We start from the raw sequence: 14,616 nt of genomic DNA on the forward strand, positions 1-14,616 counted from the left end.
TGGTGGTGGAACGAAGAAGTACAGCAAAGTATACAGAGGAAGAGGTTGGCAAAGAAGAAGTGGGGTAGGCAGCGAGATGAAGAAAGTAGACATGAGTACAAGGAGATGCAGCATAAAGTGAAGAGAGAGGTAGCAAAGCAAAAGAAAAGGCATATGGTGAGTTGTATGAGGGGTTAGACACTAAGGAGGGAGAAAAGGACTTGTACCGATTGGCTAGACAGAGGGACCAAGCTGGGAAGGATGTGCAGCAAGTTAGGGCGAGCAAGGATAGAGATGGAAATGTGCTGACAAGTGAGGAGAGTGTGTTGAGAAGGTGGAAGGAGTACTTTGAGGGGTCGATGAATGAAGAAAATGAGAGAGAGAGAGAGAGAGAGAGAGAGAGAGAGAGAGAGAGAGAGAGAGAGAGAGGAGAGAGAGAGAAGGTTGGATGATGTGGGGATAGTGAATCAGGAAATGCAGTGGATTAGTAAGGAGGAAGTGAGGGCAGCTAGGAAGAGGATGAAGAGTGGAAAGGCAGTTGGTCCTAATGACATACCTGTGGAGGCATGGAGATGTGTAGGAGAGATGGCAGCGGAGTTTTTTAACTCAATTGTTTAACACAGTCTTAGTGCGAGGATGCCTGAGGAATGGAGAAGAAGTATACTGTACCGATTTTCAAGAATAAGGGCGATGTGCAGAACTGTAGCAATTACATAAAGTTGATCAGCCACAGCATGAAGATATGGAAAAGAGTAATAGAAGCTAGGTTAAGAGAAGAGGTGACAATCAGCGAGCAGCAGTATGGTTTCATGCCATGAAAGAGCACTACAGGTGCGATGTTTTCTTTGAGAATGTTGATTGAGAAGTATAGAGAAGACCAGAAGGAGTTACATTGTGTCTTTGTGGATTTAGAGAAAGAATATGACAGGGTGCCGAGTGAGGAGGTGTGATATTGTATGAGGAAGTCGGGAGTTGCGGAGGAGTATGTAGGAGGGGTGCAGGATATGTATGAGGGAAATGTGACAGTGATAAGGTGTGCAGTTGGAAAGACAGATGGGTTCAAGGTGGAGCTGGGATTACATCAAGGATCAGCTCTGAGCCCTTTCTTGTTTGCAATGGCGATGGACAGGTTGACGGACGAGATCGGGCAGGAGTCTCTGTGGACTATGATGTTTGCAGATGACATTGTGATCTGTAGCGAGAGTAGGTTTCAGTGGAGGATAGCCTGGAGAGGTGGAGGTATGCACTGGAGAGAAGAGGAATGAAAGTCAGTCGGCGCAAGACGGAATACATATAGATAAATGAAAGGGAGGACAGTGGAATGGTGAGGATGCAAGGAGTAGAGGTGACAAAGACGTATGGGTTTAAATACTTGGGGTCAACTGTACAAAGTAACGGGGAGTGCAGGGAGGAGGTGAAGAAGAGATTGCAGGCAGGGTGGAGTGGGTGGAGAAAAGTATCAGAGTTAAAATGGATGTGAGACCAGTTATGTTTTATGGTTTGGAGACAGCGGCACTGATGAAAAGACAGGAGGCAGAGCTGGAGGTGGCAGAGTTGAAGATGCGAAGATTTTCATTGGGAGCGACGAAGAAGGACAGGATGAGTATATTAGAGGGACAGCTCAGGTTGGACGGTTTGGAGACAAAGCAAGAGAGACAAGATTGAGATGGTTTGGACATGTGTGGAGGAGAGATGCTGGGTATATTGGGAGAAGGATGCTGAATATGGAGCTGCCAGGGAAGAGGAAAAGAGGAAGGCCAAAGAGGAGGTTTATGGATGTGGCTAGAGAGGACATGCAGGTGGCTGGTGTGACAGATGAAGATGCAGAGGACAGGAAGAGATGGAAACTGATGATCTGCTGTGGCGACCCCTAATGGGAACAGCTGAAAGTAGAAGTAGTAGTAGTAGTCTGATGGATAATGCCTTTGTAACTTGGTCTAAACTACACTACCGTTCAAAAGTTTGGGGTCACCCAAACAATTTCGTGTTTTCCATGAAAAGTCACACTTATTCACCACCATATGTTGTGAAATGAATAGAAAATAGAGTCAAGACATTGACAAGGTTAGAAATAATGATTTGTATTTGAAATAAGATTTTTTTTACATCAAACTTTGCTGTCGTCAAAGAATCCTCCATTTGCAGCAATTACAGCAGTGCAGACCTTTGGCATTCTAGCTGTTAATTTGTTGAGGTAATCTGGAGAAATTGCACCCCACGCTTCCAGAAGCAGCTCCCACAAGTTGGATTGGTTGGATGGGCACTTCTTGCGTACCATACGGTCAAGCTGCTCCCACAACAGCTCAATGGGGTTCAGATCTGGTGACTGCGCTGGCCACTCCATTACCGATAGAATACCAGCTGCCTGCTTCTGCTCTAAATAGTTCTTGCACAATTTGGAGGTGTGTTTAGGGTCATTGTCCTGTTGTAGGATGAAATTGGCTCCAATCAAGCGCTGTCCACTGGGTATGGCATGGCGTTGCAAAATGGAGTGATAGCCTTCCTTATTCAGAATCCCTTTTACCCTGTACAAATCTCCCACCTTACCAGCACCAAAGCAACCCCAGACCATCACATTACCTCCACCATGCTTAACAGATGGCGTCAGGCATTCTTCCAGCATCTTTTCATTTGTTCTGCGTCTCACAAACGTTCTTCTTTGTGATCCAAACACCTCAAACTTGGATTCATCCGTCCACAACACTTTTTTCCAGTCTTCCTCTGTCCAATGTCTGTGTTCTTTTGCCCATCTTAATCTTTTTCTTTTATTGGTCAGTCTCAGATATGGCTTTTTCTTTGCCACTCTGCCCTGAAGCCCAGAATCCCGCAGCCGCCTCTTCACTGTAGATGTTGACACTGGTGTTTTGCGGGTACTATTTAATGAAGATGCCAGTTGGGGACCTGTGAGGCGTCTGTTTCTCAAACTAGAGACTCTAATGTACTTATCTTCTTGCTCAGTTGTGCAACGCGGCCTCCCACTTCTTTTTCTACTCTGGTTAGAGCCTGTTTGTGCTGTCCTCTGAAGGGAGTAGTACACACCGGTGTAGGAAATCTTCAATTTCTTAGCAATTTCTCGCATGGAATAGCCTTCATTTCTAAGAACAAGAATAGACTGTCGAGTTTCAGATGAAAGTTCTCTTTTTCTGGCCATTTTGAGCGTTTAATTGACCCCACAAATGTGATGCTCCAGAAACTCAATCTGCTCAAAGGAAGGTCAGTTTTGTAGCTTCTGTAACGAGCTAAACTGTTTTCAGATGTGTGAACATGATTGCACAAGGGTTTTCTAATCATCAATTAGCCTTCTGAGCCAATGAGCAAACACATTGTACCATTAGAACACTGGAGTGATAGTTGCTTGAAATGGGCCTCTATACACCTATGTAGATATTGCACCAAAAACCAGACATTTGCAGCTAGAATAGTCATTTACCACATTAGCAATGTATAGAGTGTATTTCTTTAAAGTTAAGACTAGTTTAAAGTTATCTTCATTGAAAAGTACAGTGCTTTTCCTTCAAAAATATGGACATTTCAATGTGACCCCAAACTTTTGAACGGTAGTGTAAGTATTGAAAGTTTCAAAGATTTGTATATAGACAACACATTTGCATCCTTTAAACAGCTTGTGGACCGGTTTAAACAGAGTAAGAGACACCTTTTCAGATATGTACAGGTCCGTAGCTTTGTTTGGAATACACTCATTGCATTTCCTATTTTACCTAATGACTCACCCTTAGGTAGCTTCATGGATCCATGCCTGTCTTTGAAAGGCATCATTTTAGTCATCTATTCTAAAGTAATCTTCTTTAGTTGGAAACATTGAACTCCATAAAGGCTCTTTGGAAAAATGATATAGGGAAAGAAACTTAAAATGAACTTTGGGAAGAGATTTTCAAACGGGTACATAGTAGCTCTTCCATTTGTGCAAAATGTGGCTTTAAGCAGCACAAGTTCATACACCGTTCCTATTATACCAAGACTCGACTGTCTAAAATATATGAAGATTCCTCTCCTGCCTGTGACAAGTGTCATCTGACTCCAGCTAACCTATATACATAATATATCTTATATATTATGTTCTGGCTCTGTCTGTCATTTGGTAATTATTGGACAGAAATCTTTAACACTTTGTTGACTATAATCAATGTGAAACTTGATCCTAATGTTCTTAGTGCACTATTTGGTAGGTCACACTCCTTGCCCTCCTCGCTTCATCTAAAAAGAATGTAATAGCTTTTATCATCTTACTTGCACGAAGGCTGCAAAAGAATACATTACCATTTCTAACACGTTTCAGTTGACTGCTGCAGTAATAGTAATAATGCAATTCAAAAGCAATTTAAAAAATGGATTTGTGTGTATATGTTTGTTTGAGCGCAGATTCCCACATAGCACATAGTCTAAAGTCTCTAAGCCATCCTAAGCACATGCCGCACTTTACAATTTGAAAAATGTATTGGTCAGGGCGTCTGGGTAGCATACCTTTCTATTTCGTTGCCTACCAACATGAGGATCACCAGTTCAAATCCCCGTGTTACCTCCAGCTTGGTTGGGCGTCTCTACAGACACAATGGGCCGTGTCTGTGGGTGGGTAGCCAGATGTGGGTATGTGTCCTGGTTGCTTCACTAGCACCTCCTCTGGTCGGTCAGGGTGCTTGTTTTGGGGAGGAGAGGGAACTGGGGGGAATAGCATGATCCTCGCATGAGCTACGTCCCCTTGATGAAACTCCTCACTGTCGGGTGAAAAGAAGCAGCTGGTGACTCCACATGTATTGGAGGAAGCATGTGGTAGTCTGCAGCCCTCCCCGGATCGGCAGAGGCAGTGTAGCAGTGATCAGGATGGCTCAGAGAGCGGGGTGATTGGCCAGGTACAATTGGGGAGAAAAAAAAGGGGTGGGGGATAAAAAAAACTGTATTGGTCGTCAGCATTGTTGATCCATAGGAAATTAGTGATGAACTTTAACAGTCAAGACAGTGGGATTAGCGACCTGATGTGTGGTTGTTGTAGAAAATTGACTTTGTGGTAAATGGGTTATTTAGAGAGCCTCTGCATTGGCACACCAATTAAAGCATGAAGACCAGAGATGAGAGCCGTTCAACAGTTTTTTGTCTTTTCAAGCTCTTCCACTTAAGTAGTTGATTGACACAGAAGACTTAATGGCTAAAAGGCAAATGAAGCAATCAGTAAACAAAGGTGCTCTAATAAATCTTAATAAAATCAAAGCACTCATTAACCACTAAACAAAGACACAACAATAACTTATTACAAAATCCCTAACTTACTCAAATCATATGCATCTGATTTACAGTCAACTGGTGAAGATAGGTAGTATCACATACAGATCAATATCAGGGAGAAACTGAGCAGGGCCTGATCCAGGCCTGTTATCAGTTCAGGTGTTGCCTGTTCGGTTGAGGCTAAGTCCCCCCCCCCCCCGCCCCCCCAGGACTGGGCAGGAAGGAGGATTTTCAACAATTGCCTTTGTCCTTACATGAACCCAGCCACAAGAAGCTGTGGCCATGTATGAAATCACTCACTGTCCTTAATTAAACAAGACTTCAGCACATATCCTTATCTCATATGCGGTAAGGTTTGCTTGACCAGTAAGAGCGCAAATGTGAGTAGTGGTCTTCAGCTGTTTTGTAACATCGCTGTGTAACCAATGGTACTTACTTACACTTTACCATTCTTCTCTCTCCTTGCTGCTTTCCAGAAACACCTTAACCTAAACACCATGCAAACAACTTGGAAAACAACGCAATTCCAAAAACCCTTTACTTGGGGTTTGTGCCTCATGCTGATGTACATAAAAACTAGCAAAAATATCTTGAAGTGTTCCTTCAGTTTAGTTTGCCTTATTTATTACCAACTACTGAGCAGTGGAATTACACATGAGGTTTGTAATGTCTAACTCAACTTCAAAAATATGATGTTTTGAACACTTTTTGTGACTTGGTCTTCATCTGAACACCCAGAGCATAAGTGAAGGGTGAAAATTGCAATTTTACATGATTCCACCAAGCTGGGACGCTGCATATGCCTGCAGCGGATACTGTTAAAGTTACAAAGCCACTTCATTGTGAAAAAACTTGAACATAACATTTTATGGCTGAACATTCAGTTTTAGGACAGGGTTACAGGAACACTGTGACACAAAGAGATTATTGAGTGAGTGTCGTTTGGTGGTAGACCCTGTGATGGGTCTACACAGACGTAAGAGCTGCAGTATTTCTGGGCATAAGCCTCAGTGACGTGCTGATTGTTCGTAGCGATTATATTTGTTGCAGTGGAAACAAATCAATGCAATAGTTACAACAAAGCATAAAGTGTTACAGAGTAGAGAAACTGTCCAACGTATTACACAAGAAGAATGAAATGATGTTCTTAAAGTTTCCTCCTGGTATGACTCACCATTTGCTTTTAAAGTTTTGCCTCAGATATTTTCACCAGGTACTTCAAGCTCACTTACATTGTTATTTTTTTCCCAGAAACAGTTTCCCTTTCTTTTTCTTTTTCTTTTTTTTTGGAAAATTTCTCCCCCTTTTTCTCTCCAGTTGTATCCGGCCAATTACCCCACTCTTCCGAGCCGTCCTGGTCGCTGCCCCACCCCCTCTACCGATCCAAGGAGGGCTGCTGACTACCACATGCCTCCTCCAATACATGTGGAGTCGCCAGCCGCTTCTTTTCACCTGATAGTGAGGAGTTTCACAAAGGGGACTTAGCGCGTAGGAGGATTGCGCTAGTTCCCCCTCCCCCCCGAACAGGTACCCCGATCAACCAGAGGAGGTGCTAGTGCAGCGACCAGGACACATAACCACATCCGGCTTCCCACTTGCAGACACGGCCAATTGTGTCTGTAGGGACACCTGACTAAGCCGGAGGTAACACGGGGATTCGAACCATCGATCCCCGTGTTGATAGGCAGCGGAGTAGACCGTTACGCTACCCAGATGCCGTGAAACTGTTTCCCTTTCTAATGCAGAATTTTATTACCATTTAAGTGCCTGATTTTTAGGAATTCATATAGTAAACATAATGATGATTTCGTAAGTACAATTGCAGCAACCATCTACCAATTGAAGTAATGTGTTTCCTTGTTTAAAAGTGCAGTCTTCTAATTGTAATTCTAATGAATTTTGATCTCAATTGTTCAGCACAACATATCAAAGAAACCCCAAAAAGCAAATTAAAACAAGTAGTGAATACCCAGCACATTTGATGACGCGTCATTTTTTTCGAACGTCTTCAGTTGCTACCATTCACTACAATTGCTGCAAAGTGCTATTAAGAACTGCAAATGTGATCCAAGTATTTTGATGGATGGGGCATCAAAAAAACAAAACAAAAAAAAACAGTCAGCTCAGTGCTTGTGTTTACTATACTATTGTACTTCTTGGAAAATTGAGATATAACACATCAAGCCTTGGGATGATTTATAGAATTTGGTTTTGTTATCAGAGAGCCATTGTATGGGGAATTTTACATTTATTAGACTATGTGCTTAAAAGGGAATGCTACTGATATCTGTTCCCTTTGATTAGCTAAAATCATTGCTTTTTTAATATTGGATATTGGGTTACCATAAAGTATGATGTCAAGTGTAATGTATAATTACTTTGGAATGAATATTTATTAATGATTTACATTAACTACATTATACGACACATTCATTACACAGCTATAGACAGTCTAGATATGCCGTAACTGATCCAGTATGAGCCATAACTGTTTTATTCATATGTTGTGATTCTACCTCATAGGCTGATAATTCTTGTGTTAGGCTTACTGACTGGTTTCTTGCTTCCACTAATGTCTTCTGTTGCTGTATGCTTGGTGATCATAACATGCCACATCGGGAGAGCCGAATACTCAGTCAAGATGAGCTGTGTAATGAATGTGTCATCACTCGTGTAATATAGTGTATATATATACATCGTTATTGAATATTTGAATGTGGAAACAGTGACTATGAGGATTGCTATGGTCACTTATTGAGTGAGTCTTCAATGTAATGTCACAGTTTGATGCTACTGGCTATCATAGTTGTGTCATATATTTGTTTATCAGTTTCTAGCAGTTAAACAAAGTTAATGGCAGCATACAGGACATACACTGTACAGTCCTCGTCTTTACAAGGACAAGTTTGCCTTCTTGAATTGAGAGGTATTCCTTTATGAGGCCCAGAGTAGACGTTTATAATGTTTATTGCAGTGCCATTTCCCATTTTACAGGGTTAGCCTGTAAAATGAAAATGGCAAATGTGAAGGCCTTTGAAGGATTTGAATTGTCCTCACATAATGATCTCAAGTTGTTCCTGCCCAGAATGTGTCAAGAGTACTCTGGTAGATTGCCCCCAAAAGGAAGTGAAATCTCTCGGGCACCAAAACCATGGTCTATTCAATTGAAGCAAGTTTATTTTGCTGCACGTTGACGATCTAAAAAAAAAAATCTACAAATCTAACTCGCACATAAGTAACCAGGCAGCACTGTAATGGAACAATGGTATTACATTCATTTGAAGAGATGGCCTAATGATGTCCTTGTATTTTGTGCTTGTCTGTTTCAGATGGCAAGGTAGAAGTGACCAAGGAGAGCGTGAAACTCTGCACCATGGGGCCAGGAAAGGTATTTGGAGAGCTGGCTATTCTCTACAACTGCACCAGGACTGCCACTGTCAAGAGTGAGTCTCTGCAGATACCCGAATAGCATTGTGTGTACTTGTGTGAGCATGTGCGTGATTATAATTTCTATTTTTCGGAGCTGGGTTTCTAGATAGGGAGACCCTTTGCCCGTGGTGTGCCATATACATGGCACACATGCACATAAACACACACATAAACATACACGTTTACATGAGCACACATGTCGCATCATATACACCTACTGGACACATGCATGCACTCACGCACACACACACACACACACACACACACATATACAACTGCTGGAATTTGTTGGTATAGTGTGGCTTACAAGGGGCCTATCTTTCAGTGAGTCATTGGTCCCCATTGACACAGAGAGAGGACTCATACTGTCATTGTCAATGAAAGGGAGCATGCAACAAACTGATAGTATTGTTCCTTAGCAAAGATGAAATGCTGCCCTCCATCAACAAGCATTTTCGCTCCACTCAGCTTAAGTGCCTCACTAGACCTCTAGCCAAATGAATGGAAAGGTTGACTGTTCTGCTCTGTCATGTGTCAAAGCCTCAACTATGAATGATTCGCAGTAAGTGAGTCGAAGTTATAGCAGAATGGCAATTTGAATAGTCGCCCTAATTGAGTAAGGCAAGGAAAAAAGGTCAGAGAAGAGAACAGGTGATGGAGCATGCGCCATGGAAAACCCCTGTTTTCAGAAAGTATTCAAGATGGGAGATGTGTGTTTATAGGAGACAGGAAATGTAAAATTGCTGGAAATGTGTCTTTGTAAATAATAATAGGGGAGATGGGATGAGATCTGATGAAGTGCACGCACATAGTAAATGCGATTTTGATTAAATATGTGTGATTGGGTGTGTGTGTGTGTGGGGGGGGGTTGAAGGACTGGTGGTGGGGAGATGTATGTTGTGGGACATGGGGACATGCCCCTGGCTCACCCCTCATGTGGCTCAATCACCAACCTGACAGTCCTCACGGCCTTTGTTGCCATGCCAACAGGTCCCCAAAGAGACCAGCAATCTCTAGGGAGATAAAATCTTCCTCATTCTGCTGGCTAGAGTGTTGTTTTTTTCTTTTCTTTTTTATGCTCCTTTGCCCCAACCCCAACCCTCATCCACAATCTTCCATACCCTTGTGTCCCACCCTACTGCAATATCTTCCTTGTTGTGGTTGATGAAGGAAAAGAAGTGGCACTTTAATGCTTTGTCAGTGAGGTAATCGTTTAATAAAAACACACAATGGAACAAATGATTCAATTGTCTATGTGGGCAGATGTGTGTGTTTACAGCTTTCCAGTGTTGATGGGACTGAGGGTGGTCGTCTTTTACTTTTTTCTCTTCCTTTTTTTTTTTTTAAACGTGGCTCTCTATATCTCTACATGTGCCTAGGGGGTCAGCTGGCACATGGTAGATGTGCCAGCTACCAGCTGATGTCTCAGTGTCTGTATAACAGACTGTGTGTGTGTGTGTGTGTGTGTGTGTGTGTGTGTGTGTGTGTGTGTGTGTGTGTGTGTGTGTGTGTGTGTGTGTGTGTGTGTGTGTGTGTGTCTGTGATGAGAGAGGGAGAAAGATGTATGTGAGGAAGGTGAGAGGTCAGGGAGATTGGTTCAGCATGCAATCAACCAGTTTCATTTAATTGGGGTGTGAAAACGTAGGATTTTGGCTTTTTTTTTTTTTTTTGATTTTGATATACTCTGTTGATCCCTGTAGGGAAAATATGCTCTGCATTTAACCCATCTTAGCTGTGTAGCTAGGGGCAGTGGGCAGCCACCGTTTAGCACCCGGGGACCAACTCCAGTTCTTCTTGCCATGCCTCGGTCAGGGGCACAGACAGGAGTATAAACCCTGACATGCATGTCTTTTTTGATGGTGGGGGAAACCGGAGTACCCGGAGAAAACCCACCGCAGACACAGGGAGAACACGCAAACTCCACACACAGGATGGTCTGAGATGACCCCCAAGGTTGGACAACCCCGGGGTTCGAACCCCCAGGACCTTCTTGCTGTGAGGCAACAGCGATAACCACTGCGCCACTGTGCCGCCCAGGAGTTTGTATTTTCAGTGTAATTTCAATTCACAGTGCATGCGCTAATACGTTTTTTGCATGAGTGATTAGGAATTGACAGCATTAAGCTGTTGAACCTGCTTATGTGGGCTCATTGGCGTTCTCCCATGAAAGTTAACAAGTGTTTATTTTAGCTCAGTGCCTCCTCAAAGATAACTTGTGACTTAATGAAATTGGGCTGACTGTGTTAATAGAGAACTCACCTGAGTTATGTGCTAATTTTACAAAAAAAAATCAACAGAAATAATTATGAGTTATTATGCATAACTGCTGGGTAGCATGGTGGCCCAGTGGTTATCATTGGTGTCTCACAGCAGGAAGGTCCACGGTTCGAACTCCAGGCCATCCCAGGTCCTTTCTGTGTGAAGTTTGCATGTTCTCCCCGTGTTTGCGTAGATCTCCACTGGGTGCTCTGGTTTCCTCCCACCATCAAAAAGACATGCATGTTAGGGTTAATGCTCCTGTCTGTGCCCCTGAGCATGGCAATAGAAAGAAGAATTGGAGTTGGTACCCTGGCGCTGCACTGCGGCTGCCCGCTGCTCCTATACCAGAGGATGCATTTTGTTGTATGCTTGTTTACAATGACAGTGTCTTTCTTCTGTCTTTCTACTTATTAGGGAAAAAAAAGTCAGTTCTGTGATTGCAGCGGAGTTAGCCACTTAATCATGAACAGCATTAGGATGTTATTTCCCCATCAGTACCCTCGCTTTTATTGTACAGTCGTGTGCACAGATGTGTATGCTTGCTTGCTCTCTCATAGTGCATCAAATCCAAATCACATCCCACCTCATTTTCACTTAACTCATGCTGGGAAGAAATTGGCAGAAAACAAGAAAGGAGAGGAAAAACAAGTGAGTTTGAAACAAAAAGGGAGAAGTGACTTACTGACAGCAAGAGTCTCACCTCTCTTGAACAGAGACCATATTAATAATTCTGCCCTTTGCCAGTCATGCTGAAAGAATTGAATGTTAAAGGCACCTGTACGACAACACGATTCTTTTTGTACTGTGATGGACTGATGGCATATCAGGACATGGTTCAGCATGGTCTAGTGCTGCACTGGACAGCACATCAGGTCATTGGGCTGCACTGAATCAAATAACATGACAGAAAAAAGACCTGGGTGTATGTCTATACAATAGAACGAATGGGAAATGGTCTCTCAATACACAGTGTAGCGTTGTGTCTGAGATAAAAGGTTCTTCAGTAGCATGGAATACTTTTTCTTGCATGGTTTTGAACCACTCCTCTCCCTGAAAATAAGACAGTTGTCAATCACCACTAACGTAATAATTCAGAGCGAGTATCTGCATCTTTCATCTTAATGATGACGATGTTGAAAAAAGCAGCCCGAGTGGTTATCTCAGGCTGGAAAATGTTCTGCTGGGATCATATCTGGTGATTGATAGTTCTCTGGCATGAATTAATGCATTGGATACAGATAGATTTATAGTTCATACTAGTATGCATCAGATGCATCTTGTTTGCATCTCAGTTTAATATTTCCACCCATCCATTATCCAAACCACTTATCCCGCTCTCAGGGTCGCGGGGATGCTGGAGCCTATCCAAGCAGTCATTGGGTGGCAGGCGGGGAGACACCCTGGACAGGCTGCCAGGCCGTCACAGGGCTGACACACGCACACACACACACACACACACACACACACACACACACACACACACACACACACACACTAACACACACACACACACACACACACACACACACACATTCACACCTAGGGACGATCTAGCACGGCCGATTCACCTGACTTACATGTCTTTGGACTGTGGGAGGAAACCGGAGCACCTGGAGGAAACCCACACAGACACAGGGAGAACATGCAAACTCCACACACAGGATGACCTGGGACGAGCCCCAAGGTTGGACAACCCTGGGGTTTGAACCCAGGACCTTCTTGCTGTGAGGTGACCGCGCTAACCATTGCCGCCCCAGTTTAATATTTCTCCTTCCTAATTAATCCACCTGTTAATGAAATGATGTTCTTTGCCCTAGGTAATGTGAATTTCATGAAAAAATAAATAAATAAAAGGAAGGGATTTAACCAATATAACGGTACATATTTACACTGTCGACAGCCAGCCCTGCCATGAGTGGAGCCATCCTTTAAGATTAAAAGTGCCTTTACAAGGATTTTTAGACCTATTTACTTCTGAACACAAATATTGGTTCTCTGGATCCAGTCTTAAGTGGTCCATCTGCTGAACGTGAGGATTCTCTGCAACCGTACTCAAACCCACACTAAAAAGCCCACACATAAATGTAAGCACCAACATTTGAAAATTCACACTTATTTAAAGGACACATTTTTTCTATCTTTAGTGCACAAAAAACAAGGATGCAAACACAAGCGTGAGTCATGTATGCAATTGTTTGTGCACACAGTGTTGGGTGTAGGAAGGTATGTAGTTTATAGACCTATCATCCTTCATCTCAGCACGCCCCTGAGTTGTACCATGACTGAAAACTGACGGCCAATGTTGAACAATGCATAGGCATCAATATTCAAACACATGCATGGCCGGAAAACAACACTATCACTCACAGCATCGTAGTCAACAAATCGAGCTGCGGCAGCCGTGTTTTGGAGACTTTTGAGAACGGCCCTTGTTATGAATCGACAGCTTGGCTCTATGAAAACTCCCCCTTCCCCTGAGTGTGCGCAAAACCTTTTCAATCTAATCAGTCTGCGGAAGGAAAAGGTCTGTGTGTGTCTGTGTGTGTGCGTGTACATATGTGTCAGCTTGACATAAGTCTGCTCAGTATCAGGAATAGCCCAGTCCACAGTTTGCGATTCTTTTGTTTTGGCAGTGAAAGAGAAGTTACAGGGTCAGTTACTTGGAAACCCAGGCACCAAGCTAAACACTGTGACGTGTGCGGAAGGCAAGGACTGGTGGCTTCACTGGGGACTCCGTGTTTAAATCATACAACTTGTTTGGAAGACTGTTGCTGTGGGCACGCTGTCTGCTTTCTGTGTGTGTGTGTGTGTGTGTGTGTGTATGTGTGTGTGTGTGTGTGTGTGTGTGTGTGTGTGTGTGTGTGTGTGTGGATTATATGTGATATATTGTAAACTGAGATGTAATTTCCATGGGGGAGGACATGTCCCCCGCTCTTTCCGAAATCCCGTTTGGGTCCCTCTCACTTTTAAAATCTTTTTATAATGATTTTTTAACTGCGGAAATCGTGCTTAATACACGACTGTTTGACCAGCCGGAAATGACGGTTCCATCGCTGCCTGATATGTCCCGCCCCTTGACAGGTGCCATTGTAACGAGATAATGTTATTCATGTCACCTGTCAGTGGTTTTAGTGTTTTGGCTGGTGGGGGCAGATGTTTTTATGTATATCTGCGTAGAGCATGTTTAGATAAACACATCCGTGTAGACGAAGCTGGGGTCTTGCGGAACTGCAGCATGCTTACAAAATGCTTCCTGTTTTGGGAAAAATGGTAAACCTTTTATGCTGTATGACAACATGCGGTTGAGCAGAAAGTCACCCATGACTTCAACCCAGTTTCTCTTTGACCCTAGCTAGCCTCGTTATTAGAAACCACAGTTGTTAAAATGCTAAACTGTGTGCTCAAGCCTCTTCTCACTCCTGATGACTTATTATCCCCTCCAGACGTGAGGGAGCTGAGATGCTGAAGCGGAGGGACGTGCTTCCCGAAGGAGGGGGGTAGTGTAACGACCTTGGATGACTAGACTCGCTAGCCCTCGGCTAACGGACCCTTTAGTTGACTGGTTAACACAGTCGCCCGTGGTCTGGGCTACCTGGGTTCGATTCCCAGCTGGTTAGCTGCCCCCTGAATTCGCTACATTGGTCATACATACATTGGCCTGGAGGGGATAATAAAGGGGAATATTGAGGAAACATTGCATTTGGTTGTGTG

General features: G+C 43.4%; 1 protein-coding gene across 6 annotated transcripts in view; it reads left to right on the forward strand.

Annotated features, from left to right (window-relative positions):
• The window catches only part of LOC130122649 (cGMP-dependent protein kinase 1), a 137,056-nt gene that overhangs the window by 58,194 nt on the left and 64,246 nt on the right, over nucleotides 1-14,616 (forward strand). For all 6 annotated transcript variants that reach the window (XR_008811254.1, XR_008811252.1, XR_008811253.1 and 3 more), the window contains exon 3: nucleotides 8,547-8,660. Coding sequence is in view for 2 of the 6 variants with exons in the window: in XM_056291605.1 (XP_056147580.1) it covers nucleotides 8,547-8,660 (114 nt within the window). In the remaining 4 variants the exon portion in view is untranslated. The remainder of the gene's footprint in view (nucleotides 1-8,546; nucleotides 8,661-14,616) is intronic.

Source organism: Lampris incognitus, chromosome 13 (assembly GCF_029633865.1).
Source record: "Lampris incognitus isolate fLamInc1 chromosome 13, fLamInc1.hap2, whole genome shotgun sequence".
Taxonomy (NCBI): Eukaryota; Metazoa; Chordata; class Actinopteri; order Lampriformes; family Lampridae; genus Lampris; species Lampris incognitus.